The sequence below is a fragment of the Leptinotarsa decemlineata genome, unplaced genomic scaffold (genome assembly GCF_025532065.1).
Source record: "Leptinotarsa decemlineata unplaced genomic scaffold, Ldec_3_MD MMD2_tig00026340_RagTag_RagTag, whole genome shotgun sequence".
Classification (NCBI taxonomy): Eukaryota; Metazoa; Arthropoda; class Insecta; order Coleoptera; family Chrysomelidae; genus Leptinotarsa; species Leptinotarsa decemlineata.
In genome coordinates this window covers 6,097,505-6,118,720 of record NW_027412694.1, presented here as the reverse complement: position 1 = coordinate 6,118,720, position 21,216 = coordinate 6,097,505, and the positions used below count along the sequence as shown (strand labels likewise).

At 33.4% G+C, this 21,216-nt stretch overlaps 1 protein-coding gene and 1 long non-coding RNA gene across 3 annotated transcripts in view; one reads left to right on the top strand and one right to left on the bottom strand.

The window, feature by feature from the left end:
* Positions 1-11: 11 nt before the first annotated feature.
* Positions 12-21,216, bottom strand: part of LOC111507534 (low molecular weight phosphotyrosine protein phosphatase 1) — a 59,761-nt gene continuing 38,556 nt past the window's right edge. For both annotated transcript variants that reach the window (XM_074183477.1, XM_074183478.1), the window contains exons 3-4: positions 2,302-2,463; positions 12-356 (exon numbers count right to left, since the gene is read on the bottom strand). In XM_074183477.1, the coding sequence (XP_074039578.1) occupies positions 279-356; positions 2,302-2,463 (240 nt within the window). In that variant the 3' untranslated portion in view covers positions 12-278. The remainder of the gene's footprint in view (positions 357-2,301; positions 2,464-21,216) is intronic.
* On the top strand, positions 6,025-6,987 carry LOC141485884 (uncharacterized). Its single transcript, XR_012467513.1, has 3 exons — positions 6,025-6,486; positions 6,673-6,763; positions 6,823-6,987. It is a non-coding gene; the product is annotated as an uncharacterized lncRNA (long non-coding RNA).

Below are 21,216 nucleotides of genomic sequence, written 5' to 3'. Positions count from 1 at the left end.
TGAATGCTTAATTTCAACCAAAGCACTTTATTGAACATGTCACAACCATACAAATGCCTTATCCAGAGCTCTTGAATAACTATGAATTTACATGTTTACTTGATTTATTCCTCAATTGCTTATTCGATAGCAATGATTATCAATGTACCTATTATCAAGATATTTGAATACGTAAGTGAAGTTTGATATCCATACAAAGTAAAGTTATGATCATTAGAGAGTTGATAAATAATTATAGTCTGGTCTTTCCCTATTTACTATGTCACAAAACGCCTTTATCATAATTGTTCCAAGAATGCCTTGCAGGATCGCATACACTGTTGATAGCAAACTTCAAAACCATCTGATCCAGAATCCTGAAAAAAATATACACTACAGAACTTAAAAATTACACATGTATCTAGTTTTGTCCCATAATTAATATTGATGATAGAAAAATACAGCACTATTGTGCCTTCCAAACAGATCAACATCCCTGTAGTTAGTTTTCTTCATTGACATTTTCAAAGAAGCAGCAAATATTTAAATTATATTCATTTTTATATTGATATTTATTCTATAAACATCTTATTTATATGGTATAAATATAAGTTTTGAATAATTATTGATTAAGTTAACATTCGAATATTCTTTGAATATATAAAATGTTCAAAAAGAGTATTTTATATATTTCCTGAATCTTTATTGATATATACGGTTGTTCAAATTCGAATCTATGTTTAAAAAAATCTGTTTTCTGTTAACCAGCTGTCGCATCCCTACGAACGACAAGTCGAAACTTGTGCGAGCTAAGGATTAACAAGGTCTCACCTTTTAACGTATGATTCCTAACACGGGTTGACGATAGCAGGTGAAAATCGATCGTTCAGACTAGGGCTTGAACCACCGACCAACACGGCAGTCAATTCGAGTGGGTGAACAAAGCACCCACGTCGAACCGCCTGGCTACCCACTGAATGGTACAAAATAGATAGTCAGTTGAATTGTATATCCAGCAAGATCGATCGATCTTGCACTACTGAATATTTTAGATATCTGAAGAATGTGGTATACCCAATGGAATCATACAATATAAATGACGTGATAATTTGCATATATGTTATCAATAGACCAATTACCGCCGAAATTAGAAGTGTTTTATTATTGACTCAGGGATACTGTAATAATATTTGGCACAACTGATCAATTACAACTGGATTTGTTTCTTGTTTTGTTTTCAGTGCCGATTTAATTTTCCACAGTCATTTAGAGAATTTGATAATAATAAAGTAGATATACTGTATTGACCCAAGATACAAAAAATCCTGTTGACAAAGCTTTCCATTAAACACACGTAATGGTCCGTCTTCTTCACCTCTAATTTCAATGTATTATCGTTATTATTTTTCTCACCCAAGTGTTTTGTTTGTATTCAATTATTATTATTCATATGGTGATATTATTACATACTGTGATACTCGGTCTCTGAATTTACCAAAATCACGCAAATGGACAGCATTCAAATTCATATCACAGGAAATTCAGTCCACGTACATTGATACTCAACACTTAACATGAATATAAAATCAATACTGAGAACAATGGTTGTTAGGTACAGTAAAAATATGAATATATAAAAACACATACATACTAAAAACACAATTTATACAATAAACTTCAGATCAGAATTGTTCGTTGTTGAATTCATGCAAACTATAAGGCATGCTAATTGAAAATTGTTCAACGTTTTTCTGGAATTATTTCATGTTCTGATTTGCTTCTTTGAGGCATTCAGGCAAATGGTTGTACATTTTCACACCATTATAAAAAAAGTAATCCTTGATTAACGTGGAGGAATGTAAAGGTAGTTTCAGATTATTTTTGTTACTCAGGCGGGTATTGATTTGAAACAATTGTCATACCTCAAGAAATGTTTTTTAAAAAGGCAGTTTCTAAAATGAAGAGGACTACAACTGTTAATACGCCTCTTTCTTTGAATACCGACACTATTGGAGCACGATAAGCAGTTCTTGCTGTAGAACTCCCAAGTTCTCTGGAAATAACTATCATTGCATAGCACACCAAAGTGATCTTGATTATCAGGTTTTTATGTCATTCTCAAATTTCAAGCTTTGTCGATATAGTGATCTAGAAACTTGGTGCAATCTTTATTTTCAATAGTTCCATTTGCCAAAGGCAAATCGTCCAGATTGCATTTAAAAAAAAACATATTACTTTTGCCTATATTGAGTGCTATAAAATTTGAATCACACCAAGACTTATACCAGTTAGTTGGTATGCTCTGTTCTATTGGTTACTTACATAATATGGATCCCTTATAATTCGTTTGCCTTCAGGATCGAAATCTCCCAAAAGTAGTATTTTTGCCTTACTATCAGCTGGGGCGTATTGTTTCAAATCTGCAATATTATCTTCGTCCATACCAAATATATAATCGAAATTGTTGAAATCCTCTTTTTCAATCTGAAAAAAGAATATATTCTACATTATGAAAATATAATTTACTCATTCGCTTTCTGTAGCAATGATTGATATCTGGGATAAGTATTTATCATTAGTACATGGCTGACGGGACCATGAATAGCCATGATGATCCTATGTGGCTCCTGGAGTTATTAATATAACCTACCCAGAACATGAACCTGATCACCATAGTAGTCGATGCCATATACATCGAAAAACATTATTAGTCCATTTCCTTTTTCAAACAAATTGAATAATAGCTCGCTATTTATATATACAAAATGAAATTTTCTGGTGGTTTCATTCACACATTTTTTCATTTCGATAGAAAAAGTAGTTTCAATATTTTTTCAAATGATTTGGAATCCACGAATTTTTTCCCTTTATCAAGCATACATAGTATCGCTTGTTTTCACGGACCCTAAAGAAAAAGGAAAATTATTGGGACAGACGCAGAAGGCTATCATTCACTCACTGCGCTTACTCAGGGATCATGATTCTCGGATCCAATTCTCGGGATCAATGATCACTTACCCCACACCGTGGGATAAGTGATCATTGTAAGTGATATTACTCGATCGAAATACATACAATGAGCGGTACACGAAATACTGGTAAAGCATTAGAATGATTATTAAATAATCCACAGAAGGAATTAATCCTTGTGAGCGGGTATGCAATTATAAAATGAAATACATATCAAGTTCATGCACGTAATGTTTAGAGACTAAATTTTTGTATAGAACATACGAGTTGGACCTTTGAATATGAGGTGGTAAACTATAGAATACTGTCGGTCCCAGAAACTCAAACGACTTTGCAAAAAGAGGTGTTATATACCAGTTTTTATTTCTCGTCGTATACATAACTGTTATTTTGTTTAAAATATTCTTCCGTTAACCAGCTGTCGCACCCCTCAGAAGTCGAAACTTGTGCGAGCTGAGGACTTACGAGGTTTTACCTTTTAAGGTGTGTTTTTCCTAACACGGGTTGGACGATAGCAAGTCAAAATCGATCGTTCAGCCTGCGGCTTGAACCACCGACTAACACGGCGGTCGATTTAGTGAGAGAACCACCGGTCACTCTTTTCGTTGTATTGTTTAAGTAGCAGAGATTTATAAATTAGTTGTCTAGCATCCAGAATACTTGATTTTTTATATGTTTTGGTTGCATATCTCGTGTTTTTATTAAACATTAATTTTAGGAATCTTCTTTGAATGACTTCAAGTGGACTTCCCAACCGCCATGCAATATGTTATGTGGCTTTGCACTAGATAGTAGGCTATGATATAAAGTTTTTTATGGCTGAGGTCTAGTATGTCCTGAAAGAAGAGAAACTTATGTAATATACACCTTACTTTTCTTACGATGTAAGCAACCTGGTGATTCCATCTTAGACGAGAGTCGACTATGACTCCAAGATACTTTAGGTGAGTTACAGACGTGATTTGCAGTTGGTTGTGGATTGTCAAGGAATTGAAATCTGGGAGGAAAGACGGCTAGCTTCAAATTGGTACAAAACAGTTTTTACAATATTAAAGGTTAATTTTCTGAAATCACACCAATCTTTTATTACCTCCAGATCTTTTTCCGCTTCTTCTTTGGCTTCTTGCCAACTTCTTCCCCGTATAAAATATCGCAGTAACATCTGGGAAACTGATAATTTTATACAATACAAAACAAAATTGGGGCTAGTACTGTCCCTTGAGGCACTCCGTACTCTAATTGTTTCTTTTCTGTTGAATGTATTTTTCATTTTAACAACTTGAATTTTTTGGTTTAGGTAAGTTATGATTAAGCTTCAGGGAATTCCCTCTTATGCCACTGTTTTCTTAGGTAGATAACAAAATATTGTGACTTCCGTATCAAGTGACTTTGATAGGTCAATGAATACTCCTATAGAAGATGTGTTGGTATCCATGGCCTTGTAAATGTATTTAGTTAACTGAACTAAAGCATCCTGCGTACATTTCCCATCCTGAAATTCAAAGTGTGAACTATATAGCGTATTATTCTTCTTGAAGAAGGAGTTTAACCTAATTTTCAGTAGTTTTTCAAAAATTTTACTGAAATTAGTAATTAGGGATATCGGTCGGAAGTTTACTGGTTCTATTAGATTACCTTTCTTATATATTGGAATGACTGTAGATGATTTAAGACAAGATGTGTAATGTCCAACTTCTACCATCCTATTGAATATAAATTACCATTTATATTGGCGCCTGATAATGGCGCCATCCTATTGAAAGGCGCCATTATCAGGCGCCTTTCCATTTCTCAGTTGTTTTATTAAGCTTATTTCTTCTAAGTGGTTAGTGGGAGAAAAAAATATTGAATTTTCACAACATTTTTGTTTCGCTGTCCTTGTTATTTCTGGAGTCCCACAAGGTTCTGTGTTAGGTCCCATTCTTTTCTTATTATATATTAATGACCTCACCAAGCTTAATATTTCTGGGAAGTTCACCTTATTTGCAGATGACACTACCACACTTTGGAATAAAAACACTTGTGAGTTGCACAAAATAATCTCTGCCTACTTGAAAAAAGTTAGAGATTGGTGTGATTCAAACATTTTATCTTTTAGCTTAACTTAAACAAATTTATTATCATTTAGATGCTCAATCAACGAACTTTTTTGAAGACAGATCACTGGAATCTAAAAATAACACTAAATTTCTAGGAGTGTTCATTGACCAGAATTCAAAATTTGTGAATCATGTTAAACAACTCACTAGAAAAGTATCCTTTGTCTGTTATGCGGTTAGAGTGATTTATAAAGAATTGGGGTTCAGCACTGCAAAAATGGCGTACTATGCACTCATAGGTTCTCACTTACGATACGGAATACCGTTTTGGGGAGCATGCAGTCCAACTTTATTCAAAAGACTATTAATTTTACAGAAAAGGGCAATAAGGTATATAGGAAACCTTAAACCAAGAGACTCCTGTAGAACCTTCTTCAAAATATTCTAACGGTAACTGCATTATTTAAACTGGAATCTGTGTGTTTAATAAACAAGCATAATATATTAAATGTTGCTGCATCCTCTTCCCATTATAACACCCGAAACAGCAGACACACTCTGAAACTCACTGTGCCAACTAAAAACATCACCAGAGACTCCATATTTTACAACGGTGGAAAAATGTACAATAATTTGCCTATGGACATAAGATCGGCCAATATAAATGACTTCCAATTCAGGAAGTTAGTCAAACAATTTCTGTCTGATAGACCCTATTATACTTTGGATGAATATTTTAACGAAAGCTTTCAACTGACTTACACATATTTTTAATCTTCACTTATTAAGGAGCTCCTAAGTTGTTACTTTTTATGTCTACTCTTTTATAAACTTGACTGTTACTCTTTTATATATACATGTCTTTTATGTCCTCCATTTCAACTTAGTTTGTACATATGCACGATTTTTATTTTTATTTCATTTGGTAAGTATTGCATTTTTTTAAGTATTTACTACCCAAGCTTTGTCTTCAGACTTATGTCTTATGATAATATAATAATAATAATCAATAATAATTTTTATTCGCAATAACAAATTTCAATCATTTACAGATTTGCAAATAAAATAGTTCAGTCATTTAGGTTCTGTCTATGACAACTACTTACAAGCAGAACGAGTATAATTAGATAATTTAATTAATGAATACTGCTAGCGAATCAAATTTTAAAAAGAGATACAACAGAAAAAGAAACTATAAATATAAATAAAATAAAGTAAATAGAAATGGAAACACTGTTCTATCTGAGATATGTGTTAATTGCGTCAACTCAATTTGTTTTCTTTACTAAGGATCAATTATCACATGAAAAAAGGTTCTATCCGTTTTGAGAATCCACTCTTCAATGTTCTTCTTAAATATATGTTTGCTATAAATAATTCTTATACTTTCTGACAATGTGTTGTATATTTTAGGTACTAGATAGGTAAAAGTTCTCTGCCCAACAGCTTTCTGTGCTCTTGGAATTTTGAAATAATCTGAAATCAATGCCCTTGTTTTGTGAGTATGATGTACTTTTTCAAAATATGTCTGGTTATTTAATGCAAAATTCAAAATGTATTTTACATATAATTGTCGAATATCCATGATTACTAAATCCTTATATAATTGATCGGTTGGAAAGGTTCTTTTTTTAGATAACATTATTTTGAGTATTGCTTTTTGTACAACTTCCAATTGTTTTAGGTAAATCTTCCTAACACCGCCCCACCCAACTATTCCGTAACTCAACAGAGATTCGACCAGAGCAAAATATATGGTCTTTAGCTTATTGACAGTAAGTATTTGACGACATAAGTAAAATTTATAGAGCATTGATCTTATTCTTCTTTTCAGATTTTCAATATGAACATTCCATTTCAAGAAGAAATCTAAAAAGATCCCTAGATACTTTACAGATGTTGTGAGTTCTACATCGTAGTTGTCCAAACTTATTGTTCTGTATCTGGGTAAATATGATTCGTAAGATGTGAATGGTAATATATGTGTTTTATCAACATTTACCGTAAACAAATTACGTTTAAACCATGTTGTTATTTTTTACATATCTTGCTCTACAATTCTCTTAACTTCATCCCATGAATTTGCTGTATATAAAATCACCGTGTCATCAGTAAATGAAACAATACGTCCGGATGACTCCAGTTTCAGTAACGAGTTTAAGTAAATTATGAATAGAACCGGTCCTAAGACCGTACCCTGAGGATCACCACATAAAACTGATTCCTCCGAACTCACGACTCCATTAAGTTCAACCCGCTGTTTTCTACCTGTTAGAAAATTTCTAAACAAATCCAACACTACCCCTCTCACACCAAGATGTTCCAATTTTTCTAGCAAAAGCTCGTGACTAACCGTGTCGAAAGCCTTTGCCAGATCTATGAAAACACCCAAACAACTTTTCTTGCTATCAACAGCATTATATATCATGCAAGTAAGTTTTGCAATGGCGTTTTGGGTGCTTTTGCTTTCACGAAAACCATATTGTGTATCTGCAATAATGTTATTCTGGTTCAAATACTTCACTAATCTATTTTTTATGATTTTCTCGAATAATTTGGCAAAGGATGAAGTTAAGGATATTGGTCGATAATTTGATACACATGTTCTTTCTCCTCCTTTGTATAATGGTTTAATAGTAGCAGTTTTGAAATGCTTTGGTACTTTACCAGTTTCTATACATAAATTAAAAATATAGGAAAGTGGTTCTGATATATAATCAGATGAAAGTTTGATCATTTAATTTTTTATATTGTCCTGTCCAGGTGCTTTCTCCTTTTTTAAGGTCAAACACATAGCTCTCAGTTCCTCTTTATCAATTGGTTTTAAGAAAAAAGATTTAATCAAACATTCAAATTTTTGCTCTTTAATTGGATATGTGATTTTTTCTGTTAATTGTTGCCCTACATGTGAAAAATAATTATTTATTTGCTCAGCTATTGCAAGTGAATCTGTAATTTCAGAATTGTCATTTAATTTTATTTTCCTGATATTTTCGTGACTATTTCGATAGTTATTCGTGTAATCATTTATAACTCCCCACAATCTTTTAGGTGTTTTTTCAGCTTTCCAGATTTCTGTATTAAAAAAGTCTTGTTTAGTTTTTTTAATTAATTTGTTCAGATGGTTTCTATAACTTACATATTCAATTTTTTTGTCATTATCTAATGGATTTTTTATGTACAAATGAAATAATTTGTCTCGTTTCTTTATCGAATTTATTATGCCCTGTGATATCCATGGTTTCTTTTTTCTCCTTTTTTTCCATGTAAGTGTTGTTGTCGCGTATTTGACTAAACTCTCATATATGTTAAAGAATATATCAAAAGCTTCATTTGGATCTGAGTTTACATATATTTCATCCCAACATTGATTTTGTAATAGCAGTATTAATTTCTGTTCATTCAATTTCTTATGAACATTTGGAAATGGGTGATTTTCCTTCTTTTCAATAATACTCAATGCTACTAATACTGAATAATGATATGTTATTGCTACTTTTAGAAGGGCTAGATGTAGATCATGACTACGATTACTTTCATTTCTAAAAAAAATATGGTCTAGGCATGATGCAGTTGTCTTTGTAACTCTAGTCATTTTATTTATGAGAGAAATGAAACCATTTGCAGATAATAACTTTAGATAATAGTCAGTTTCTGGACAGGTGTTGAGAATATTGAGATTAATATCATTTATAATTGAAGCATGTTCATATCTACGATAATCTTCAAAGTTCAAGAAAGTTTCAAAATTATTTAGAATGTCAAGTTCATCCGTGGAGGGAGGTCTATAAATAGCTAAAATATTGACACATTTTTCATCTATTTCCAGATTTACCTGGATACAATTGATCATGATATTATGATAATAAAGCATATTATTATTACTATAGATCTTTAACTGTTCTGATATAAGTATTAAGCTGGTAATCCATTTGTTGTACGTTTACTTTTGTCTTTTTTATCGTTATGTAATATGTGCATTTTTCAAAAAGATTTAGGAATATACTTTTAAAAAATTTCATACATATATTAATATCATTGATTCTATATATAGGTATTTTGGCAATCAACGTTTTTAGATGTTTTAGAATAAATTCAGTTTCTATCAATTTTTGCACTTTTTTCGTCTCCTTATTTTGTCTGATACGATATTTATCTGTGATTAGTTGAACGAGTACGGTAGAGTGATCGGTTATATCTGTCGGTATCATGATGAGAATTTTATTTTCAGTGTTAAGTATGAGAAGAGGTTTTTATGAATATATGGTCCCAAACATGTTACATCCCGTGTTGGCTCATTATTTATTATTATTCCTTTCCAGAATATTAATACTTGTATCACCGACACTTGTTCTCTTGATTGACTTTCTAGGTATTTCTGAAGGTTGATATTAAAGAGATCAATGTATGTTGGTGGGGATCTGTAAAGTTCGTTAACCACAATTGTTTCACCATGAAAGTCAATTTTCAATTTTATTGAGAATGAGTTATTGAACTGTATCAACTCATGTGACTAATACATATCATTTTTTATGAAAATAATTGTGCCATCATTTTGTTTGAGACAACCGTCGTTATACAACATTTTATATTTTGGAATATTAAAAATGCTCCTATAAGATAGTTTCCAAATTTCTTCAAGTACGATACATTCAAAGTTAAACTCAAAATGTTCAAGAAAGACTGAAAACTCATCCAAATTTTCATTTAGATTTCTAATATTATATATTAGTTTGAAGTTTGCAGAACATTCATAAATTTTCAACAACTCATTTGTTTGATGAGGATTCAAAATAAAAGTATCATTATTTTCTTCCTCAAAATTTTGAATATAACGATTCATGATTTTCTTTAAATAATGATGATGGTAATAGTAATTACAATTTATTCTGAAATTTTTTATTTATAATCACCTTGTCTTGTTTTGTTTTGACCTATTAGATCTCTAGTATATAGTTTTTTCTTGTCCTAAGTTCTTTTTTGGGGTCCCCTAAATTGTAATGAATGCCTTTCTTGAGGTTTTCTGTAATATTTCCTTTATGCCGTTGATCTGTGTTTCTATAGGTGGGTGGTTTGACAATTTCTATTTTATTTGCATCAGTGGATATATTCTCTTCTATTTCTAACTCTACTTCGCTTGGGGATGGTGTTGTGGGTTCACTTGAAGCCCTCCTTTTTGGGGTTGGTAATACATTACCATTCTTTCACTTACTTCCATATATTTCTTCATTTCTGATGCTGTATACACTTCGCTTTCCCCTATCAGTTATTTTTTTGTATAAATGCTAGTTTGTTGGCAGACCAAACTTTTTTAAGGCCTATTGTCAAAGTTTTTCTTTCTTTCAGTTCCTCGTCAGTTAATTCTTCAGTTATAACTTTTGTTTCTTTTAATTTCGATCCGCTTCTCAGTATTTCCTGTCTTCTCATCCGGCTACTAAGCGATAATAGTATAGTTCTGCTATATTCCTTTTCCTTTCCTAGTCTGAAAATATTACAAATTTCTGGTTTACTCAAATGCACATCCAGTTTTGTTGTTGCTACTTTGGTAAATTCTTCTGTAAACGTTTCCTGGTTTTTTTCTGGTTTTTCTTCCATGCCGTAGATGACTAAGTTGTTCTATTTTAATATTTTATGAATTCAAATTCGTTTATTCATTTGAATAGAATGTCACACAATACATGTCCGTTAGGAGTTATTACATTTAGTACATATATCATTCATTTGGGAACAGTTTATGAATCAGACGAGTCAGACGAGTGATCAGTAAATATTGATTTCAGATAAAAAGCAAAGAGGTACAGACATTTTTATGAGGTAAGTATTTGATAGTTATTTAAAATTATAGGTATCATCAGCTCAACATTATTTTCAGAATAAAAGATTAACATTAATTTCATTTGACTCTATGAGTTCCTTTACTGTAATTTTGAAATCTTTCTCCCTTCTCAATTATTTCACACATAAAGGTAGTGAATTATATAGTTTAGGGCCAATGAAGAAAACAAATATTTGTAAGTGACTTTTCTTGAAAATTGGCAAGTCAGTAGATTTGTTTGAATCGGATTAACAATGGGCTTTGTTTTACGGTAGGTATATATTAGGCAATAATATACAAATAAGTTTTTGAAGTTTAGTTTCTTGGATTCCTTATACAAACTTTTTGTATTATATGATCTGTCCTTTTTGAAGAGTATTCTTAGCAAACAATTTTGAGTAGTTTGCAATTTTTTGAGCATTGTGGTAGAGACCTCCCCATATTACTATGCAATATGTTAAAATTGACTCAGCTAATGAGTTATAAATTATGGAAAGGTTTTTCCTGCTGAGAATATCACGTAGCAAATAAAACTTATGTATTAGTTGCCGTAATTTCTTTGTTACATATAATGCATGTTCATCCCATCTTAGGTGTTGATCCACTATCACACCAAGATACTTTAGTTTATTAATTTTTTCAATCTGTGGACAACCTCTGAGGCATATTTCATCACAAGAATAACTATGTACTGAAATATATCTGTAGGTTCGTCTTCACTAGTTAGAGAGAAGGTGATAAAATTACTCTTCTGAAAATTTACTGTTAATAGACTGTGATTCAACCAATTGTAGATGTGAGAGAGGCTTAATTTAGTACATTCATATACCTGTTCCCATGTATCATTTATGAAAACAATAGCAGTATCATCTGCATATGATACTATGTGGCCATGAAAGTTATTTAGATCAGCAATGTCGTTAATATACACGAGAAACAATATTGGATCCAGCCCTGAACCCTGTGGAACACCTATTGTGATTTTCAATGAATCACTGAGACACTCTTCAATTTTTACTTGCTGTGCCACGTATGCCAACTTTATTGAGACGTTCAAGCAAAATATTGTGCGACACAGTGTCTAAAGCTTTGGCCAAGTCAAGAAATACCGCAAGACATTTTCTTGACTTATCCAAGCCTCCGACAATATTTTTAGTTAGATCCATAATTGCATCTTCTGTACTCATATTTTTCTGAAATCCATACTGTTTCTCTGTGATACACTTATGCTTGGTAAAAAATTTCATCAGACGATCTTTCAAACACTTTTCGAATATTTTTGCAAAGTTGTTTATAACTGAGATGGGTCTATAATTGCTAGGGGTTTTGTAATCATCACATTTATGAATGGGTGTGATAATTGCATTCTTCCACTGGGAAGGTATTATCCTTGTTTCGAAAGACAAATTTATTAAATGTTTCAAGGGGGCAATAATACTAGAATGTACCGATTTTATTAATGTCGTGGATATTTCATCTTCTCCAGCGGCACACTTACTTTTCAATGTCGAGATGGTTTCAATTAATTCATTATCTGACACTAGGTCTAGAAATATCAATTCATTCAGAGTTTTATCCGAAGTTATAAAATTTCTATGTGGATCTTTTCTGCTAAGTTATGCCCTATATTTGTGAAGTATGTGTTAAAAATATATGTGTTTCTGTGTTATCTGTAATGAAGTTTGCAAACTTCATTTTTCAGTATTATGTTTTCGTATTCAAGTACTCCAACTTTGTTGCTAATCACTTCCACTTTTTCTGGGCAGCCGTTGACGAATTTTCATTTACATTTTTCAGAAGCAGATGCACATCTTTTATAGACACTTCAGAGCTTTCCATATCAAATTGTCGATGTGCGCCACTGGTTTACTTTTACTCCTGATAAGGGCATTATTGCGAACAAAACATTTAAAAAAACAATACTTTAGTAGATAATAATTGTTTTTGTATGAAAATCGTAGTTCATTACATTGCAGCTCACATATTATCAATATCACCCACAAATACGGAATACGCAATTCTCACTATTTTTTGTTTCATTTAATAAACAGCAGGTAACAAACTTTACAATGACCTCAATGAAAGTGTTTGCTGCTGTTGCTGCTTCTATTGCAAATTCTCAAATAATTTTGCGAAGACAAAAACAACAGAAGAAAGGAAATTGCTGGAAAATATATTTCTTGGAATCCCCAGTAACAGCCAAAGTATTTTACCCAAATGGCTAAACAAACAATTTGAAACTTTACTAATCACACAATCAAGTTTAAGTGTTGTTAAATCACATAAATTAATAGAGAAATTAGGGATTAAAGTCGCGAGAGGGACCAGTTTCAGTTTCATTTGATGTATCATTTTTGAAGATTCGTATACCAGTATAGAAATAATCGAAGACAACATAAAAATAATATTGAATGGAACAGAGTCGCGAAATTGCAAGGGCTAAATTTTTACCAGTTTATCCAGGACGAAAAGCGTTAACGCACTACAAGAACAAAACATATATATATATATATATATATATATATATATATATATATATATATATATATATATATATATATAAAATAAATAGATGAAGTACTTATTAATCATTTCCATATTGATTTCAATTTAAGAGCCACCGGTAGACAGCTGTTTCAGCCTATTGGGCATCGTACTTCATCTATTTGTAGACCTAGAAATACAAACACTTGAACTAGGTCCTAAATTCACGCCACAAACTATTGAGAACCTATTTGTAGACATAGAGATGGCTTTGAACCAAGTAGAAGCATCAAAAGTAGACTTTTAATTCCAATTCTACAAGGTGTTTTAAAAAGTTAGTCTGATCGTTTCAACAATTTTATTCTCGAAATCTGTATGGGTGACAAGAAAACAGTTTTCACTATATCGATCTACCGAAGATTCTATAAGAGGTGTGTGATTTTCATAAATACAAGGAATCTCAAAAAATGAGTCTGATTGTTTCAACAATTTCTTTTTCGAAATCTGTTTAGATGACGAGAAAACTGTCATCACCAAGTTAATCTACTCAAGAAACTATGGAAGTTGTGTGGTTTTGATGGACGCACATCATCGGATATCATTTCTATATTGAAAAGTATTAGAAAGTAAGTCTAGTATTTCCAATTTTATTTTTCCCTGAATTTGTATTGTTGATGAGAAAACGATTATCAACGCGTCAATCTACTCAAGATTCTATAAAAAAGTTAAACACCAAAAGTCTTAATAATTCCACTTTCAACCTATAATGAATAGGTATATCCAGCCGCAGATATTAGTACGGGTGCTAATAATTTCGTATTCCAACCACAGATTTTTATTTTCCTCTAAGTCTGCATGTGTGGCCAGAAATCTGTGGATAACTTCACGCCAATTTTTGCTCATCATTTCGTTCATACCAGGACAAGATGAATTTTTCAGTTTTAGAATGGTCTCAAGAACTTCACTTTCAGCTATTGGATGGAGAAAAAGAGCCTCTCGGTGATTTCCGTGGGACAAGAAAATTGATTGCATTCTGATCGCAATCAGGTAGTGCACTTATAATATCACTTGAACTATTGATAAAAAATCCTCTTCAGGAGTTATAGTCACATCTTTCTTTACCTTTTTTTAACCTCTATTGCTTTCCATGTTTATCAAATTCCAGTATGTTTTGGCTGAATTATTAGATTTCACTATAAACTGATTATAAGCTTCAGTTTTCCCTTTTTTACCTCTTGATTGTATCTCTGCCCGAAATTATTTTTAATATCGAGAGAAACTCTCTCATTTTTCTCAAGTTTTCATCAAAAAATTTTACCTTAAGATTGCAGTTGTCATAGACTTTTTTCACAGGACAATTTGTGTGATTAGGGCGTTGTGAAGAGTTGTTAGATAATCGGAAATTTTATCTGGACAAGTCAGATCAACGAATTCGGTCCAGTTCATAGTATTTCGACCCTTATGTATGACCCTTATTGTATTGAGAACTTTTTCGTGATTTTCAGAGTCAAAGTATATGATGAGAATTTGAGACTTAGGGTCAGATAGGCATGGTTCGTCAATTGAAGTTTTATAATTATTCTCATTTCATATTAGTGATAATGTTATCGATGGAAGACGAAGATGTTACTCGAGTGGGAGCAAAAATAGTTACTTTTAGTCCATAAGACTCGAGTATGTCTCTCCAAAAAATGGATTTATTATCATCGACTAGTATATAGATATTGAAGTCCCCTACTAGTATTATTTTCGAATATTTTACCACTAAGTCATCTAGTATAGCAGTGATTTGTTTGAAAAATAACTCAAAGTTGCATGAGCTGATACTAGGTCTGTAACAGGTTATGACGGCTGTTCTACTTAAAGACCGTTAGATCGCGCTAAACTCTCCGTGGTCAGCAATACAATCCTGATACAAATCTATAGGTACATATTTCAGGTTATTTTTTACGAAAATGCCAACACCACCGTGCTCGTACTCGGCGCGGTAGTAGGAGAAGGCCAAAGTGTAATCATTTAGGTGTACAGTTTGAATTTGAGTCTCCAGTTAGCCAGTTTTCACTGAATCAAACTAGATAAAAATTTTGCAAAGCAATGCGAAACCTCCCGTTCTTTTGGATTCCGTCCTGTACTACACTTAATAACTTTTTTGCGAATACAAGCTTCACCTTGAACTACTTATTTATTCAAAAACATAAATTAGCATTCATAAGTAGACTGTTATTCTTTCAAATTTGCATTTATGAATTAATTAAAAAAGAAAATAATGTTGAGAAAATTACTGAATTATTATTATTGATAGTAACGAGTAAATATTAATTTCAGTAGTCCATCATTTTCGAGTTAACATCTGATTTTACCACAAATGAAATTTCAATTAGCCATAATCGAAGTAATAATGTTGACATAAAAGAAATAAAATAATTACTGAACTATTGGTTACGCAAAAGAATACTGTTAGGACATTAATTCCGATATTTTGATACTCTTTATCGATATCATCAGTGTCGAAATATTGGAATTAATGTCCTGTGAAAGTATTCTTTTGCTGTATGCTGCGTACCTGTTTAGTAATTTTTCTACCTAGTCAGCAAGACTACTATACATAATATATGTATATAGAAAGAACTTCGAAACCACTATGTGATTTCTGTTTGTGAGTTTGCAGTCAATTTTGAGGATGCCAGGGAGAAAGAAAAACTCTTTGGTATTATGTCAAGCTATCGGAAATGTTTATTTCCTTCTTCAGGACTTATATCGTGAGTTTGAGAGAAGCTAGTTAATTCATAACAATCAATACTTGTTGATCATCTTATGCAGAACAAACAGTATAAATGTGGATTTAATTCAGATTTAAATCTACATTTAATTGTAGATTGAAATCTTAACTGTACAACAGCATGGTTCTTATAAATAGACACTGGTCAGACATCTATGTGATCACGTTTATTCGTGACTAACCTAAAACAAATATTCTCAATTGAAGAAATATTATTATTTTGAAGAATCTTTGGTGAACCTTCGAATCTTACTGCTAATGAAACGATATCCTGCCATTTCTAGTCAATAAGACATTCACTCAAAACAAACCGACGAATCAGCTATAGCCAAACATGCTCTCAACAAAGAAGACACTCACATTATCTCTTTTGAAGATACAGTAATACTCGATAAAACTGAAAATTACTATCCAAGAGTGTACCTTTAGAGAGGCAATAGAAAATCAAAAAGAGGGATAATTTCAATAGAAAAAAAGAGGCAATGAACATTCATAAAATCTGGCTCCCTGTCCTTGAAGGTACACAAACAAGGCCAGGTAATCCAATAGAGAGAAACCAAGCCACCTCAACTAATCTGTATTAAAAAAAAATCCATATTAAAATATGTTTTTCCGTTAATCAGCTGCCGCCCCCATACGAACGACAACTCTCAGAAGTTGAGAAACTTGTGCCAGCTAAGGACTAATGAGGTCTTACCTTTCAACGTGTGATTCCTAACACGGTTGCAGAATCATCCCAGCTTCAACCAGATAAATTCTCTCTAGAAAAATATCTGGTCGAGGCGGGAATCGAACCCACGACTTTCCGATCGTGAGTCGGGCGCACTACCACCGCGGCCGATTCCACAACAATAATATGAAACCAGAATCAAATACCCTCATCGTAGTTACCACGTTCGGAACGGGAACAACAATTTGAGAACCAACTCGGGCACTGCGACCGTTACTTCATTGCCTTTGATAATGTCTACCGCAATAGTAGACGAATCGTCAGACATAAAAACCTTCAGATCATGGTCAAAAAACCCAGAAAATATTTTTTTTTTCTTTAAACTTGGAAAAAATTCCAGAGTTGTTTAATATAAATGTTTTTCCTCAACTCGTAGTGTCATAACTACGATTTTTTCTATGATAGTATGTCAGAAGGGAAGCCTCCGTGCCAAATTTCGGCCTCTAATATTTCAAAAAAACATATGTAGAATTTTTTGAAAGTTGGAAGAGCCGAATTTGTGAGAATTCATAGCACGGTCGTTTTTTAATATTTTTCGAAGTATGACCAATAAATGTTTTGGCATTTCCCCTATTTTTGAGGAAAAAAATGAGTTATGGAAGTTTGATATTGTAATTAGAGGTTGAGATATCGAATTTACAAGTCTTTCACAATTTTCCATAATCTACATCATTTCAGCTAAGGAATTCCGCAGGACCGAGATCAACATCTTTTTTGGTCAAAATATACTTCTTTATGATTTTTTTATTCCCTTTCAGTACGACGTACATACTTCATGCCTATATTTCTCTTTTATAAGATAATGGCGGTTGGGGAAACGACCAGAGAATTGGAGGCCCTGTCCTGGAAGCCAATGTGGCCTTACGGACGGGGTCGCCGGACTCCTGGTCAGCGGCAGAAATGAGTAGGGTGAGGAGAACTGAAACCCCACAAAAGCCTTTGCAAAACATGCCACCGTGGACCAGCCTACCCAAGCTAAGGTGTAAGAAATCGTGCCGTGGCAATGCGGGGCTCTGCCAGAGGTGACCAACTCTTCCCTTGCTACTCGTGAAACACACATGAAAGAAACAACAAAACAAAAACCAATTCCGAGGCTGGACAGAAGTACTCACCTCAATCTAAGGCGGTGGCTGGGGATGAACAGAAATGACCACCCCAATTTACCGCTTGCAATGAGGCTCCAACAGAAAGGGCACTTCCTGCGGCGGGCGCCAAGAGCTCCGCCTTGAATAAAGGCAAGGAACCGGCTGCCCCTGCAGGAAAGCTCCCTCACTTGTGCACCTCCACAGAGGGAACCCTAAGAAAGTTGAAAAAGCCGCGCAATGACAGTAATATCGCTGCACCTTCCAAAACCTTCGCAGAGGCCATCGTAAGACACCTCTAGATTGCCAAAGAGAGTGTGTGTTCGGCAAGTCTTGGCCTACACCTGCCAATATAAAGGAGATGTCTCCTAGTGACCTGTCCACCTTCCTGGAAAGGACAGGATGGACGATGACTTAGGAGGACAACTCCTCGGGAGGATGTACAATGGGTCACATGTGGCCTAAGTGCTGTGAGTCTACACTCACCCTCCCTACTTAACAGATACAGATCTACATAATGAAATGAGATAATTTGAACCTCAGATTTAAAAATCAACTTTTCACATCAGTTTATAAACATTACCTCTACAATCGACTTCCTCACGCAATGAAATAACTTTGACCTCCTATGTTCAAGAGAAAACTGGAAATGGACATACTTGGAGATAAGGTAGTATATTCTATCCATTCCCAATTGGAACGACAATAAAAATAAGAGTACAATCATAAACATTTCTTGCCTGTGGCCCCTAGTCGCCCAGATAGTTTGTAAACGTGCTATCAAATGTAGTTGAGGAGTAAAGGCTTGGCTAGCTGGACTGGCTGAATACTAATTTTTTGTCCGTTCCACAATATTTCTTTATCAGTGCCGTGTGTTCGTGGGGTTAGGTTAGGTAGTGAGTGGTTTTGCAAACCGATATTTGAAAACTTTTTCTAGAGATCAATTACCCTAACACTAAACTGATATTTTTGCACTCGACGCGCTTTTTAATCTTTTGTTGACAAATTAATTTGCAGGTAGTGGTTCCATTAGTTAGTTACCGAAAAATCAATTAGGATAATCATCATTTAACAAACAAAGTTCACATCGAACCAAAAAACTTAAGGTATATAAACAGCTAACTCTTGTCTTTAGATTCAGTATCAATTTGCTTCTCCTGAAGATGCTAACATTGTTAGCGAAACGCGCATCGAGTGCAAAAATATCAGTTTGGTGTTAGGGTAATTGATCTCTAGAAAAAGTTTTCAACTTTTACACCAAAGGTTCCAATGTCATCGTTTAAACCGATTTTTGTGAAAACCTTAGTGTTTTTGGGTACTTTCATCAATATGGCTTTCTGGAGACCTTTTGAAACAAATGATAACATTATGTGTGAGGATTCTGTGTCAATCGACAGGGATCCGGAATTTGAAAATAAGGACTTACATGTTCAAGTCCAGCGAGTAATTTTAAATATTCATGAATACTTGAAGAAGGAAAACTGTCACACTTCAGAGAATGCCATTGTGAATAGAATATGCGAGTTAACGAAACTATGTCGTTCGACAGTTCTTCGGGTCATTAAAATAGGGGATCTGATTGACCATGCAATGAAACGAAAACAAAGGAATAAAAAATTCGCAAACGTTGATGGTGCTACAAAAGATGTGACTCGACGAACAATTTATGGTATATATCAAAAAAATAAAGTATCAACCTTGGAAATGATTTGGTATAAATTACTCGACTATCCCGATTACAATTACAAATCTTTAGAAACTCTACGAGGTGTCTTATTGTCTTGTGGTTTCAAATATAAAAAATTAAACAATTGAATGGTCATAATGGAATCAACACGCATTGTTCAACTCCGACAAGAATATTTGAGGCGCATGAAAAGCTACCGAGAATCCAGCAGACATATTATCTACCTCGACGAAACTTGGTTTTACACTCATGACGTTGTCAAATATGGCTGGGTAGACGAAACCAAATATTGTGCTTTGAACACACCTTCTTCAAGGGGAAAACGTGTTATAATTTTGCATGCCGGGAATGAAAGTGGTTTCGTACCTAACGCTTTGCTTCTGTCGGCCAAAAATATAAAAGATTTGTCTGCTGATATGACTGCGGCTTTATTCGAAACCTGGTTCAGTGATCAGCTTCTCCCAAATATGAGAAATCATGACATGGAAATACCCGAAAAGATTCCAACGAAAAAGGTATTACTGGCGACCATAAAACAAAGTAATTTCAAAAAATATTGATTCGATGTGTGAAACACGTGGTCATATTCTCTTACGTTTGCCTCCATACTATTGTGAGTTCAATCCAATTGAAATGGTTTGGGCCACAATGAAAGAAAGCTTCCGGAAATGTAATCAGTCACCGACTTTGAATGCTGTAGTGCTTGACAATATAAGGCGAGTGGTGAATGAAGTAGGTAATAGTGATGTGTGGAAGATCTGTGTGGCCCACGTTATGAAAGAAGAGAACAAATATTATGTGCAAAGTTCCATAAATCCGATCGTTATTCAACCCGATGATGATTCCACCTCATCCGAATATAGCGAAGAAGAATTTTTATTTTTCTAGCAATTTTGTTGGCCTCTATTATTTTGTAAATATATGTTTGACAAGAATTCGGTGTGATTATTTGTGTTTTCATTGTATTTTAGAGTTTTCGATTCGGAAATCAACTACCTTGAATTTCGAAGTTTTTCATAATTACTCATGGTGGAAAAATTCAGTTGAGATAACTTTTTCATGGGGTCATCAATTGCTATGAATGTGAGAATAAGTAACTGAAAATCTACCACTGAAAAATAATATGCCGACGCCTATGTCGAGGCGGGAATTCCTTCTATGTGCTGTTCCAATTGGTATTGGGAATACTATGCCTGAATTAATTTGTGGGCTCATTATTTCCATTATTGTCGCCGTCTCATATTATTTATTCTTAATTTTGACATATCAAAAGTAATCTTTGGAAATAGTAGGCGTATCTGCATTAAAACAATAGTTATTTTTTTCTAGTCGAAGAAAGAACTGATTATGATTGAAATTCCTGCTTTTGTTTGTTTGTTGGGCTAGTATACATTATTTTCCTTTTGTTTTAAAATCTTCTTAGTATTATTTACTCGCACCTAGCAATATGATCAATTATTATAATTACTATTATCATTACTATTATTATGATTACTTTTGAAATTGAAGTTTTTCAAAACATACTACTTAAGTACAATGTACGAACACCTTCATTTAACAACAATCAGTTACCTTCTTGAAACGATAACGGGTTTACCCACCGACCGCTCATTAATTCCAGAGATAATAAATTCGTATATATACCTTGTAG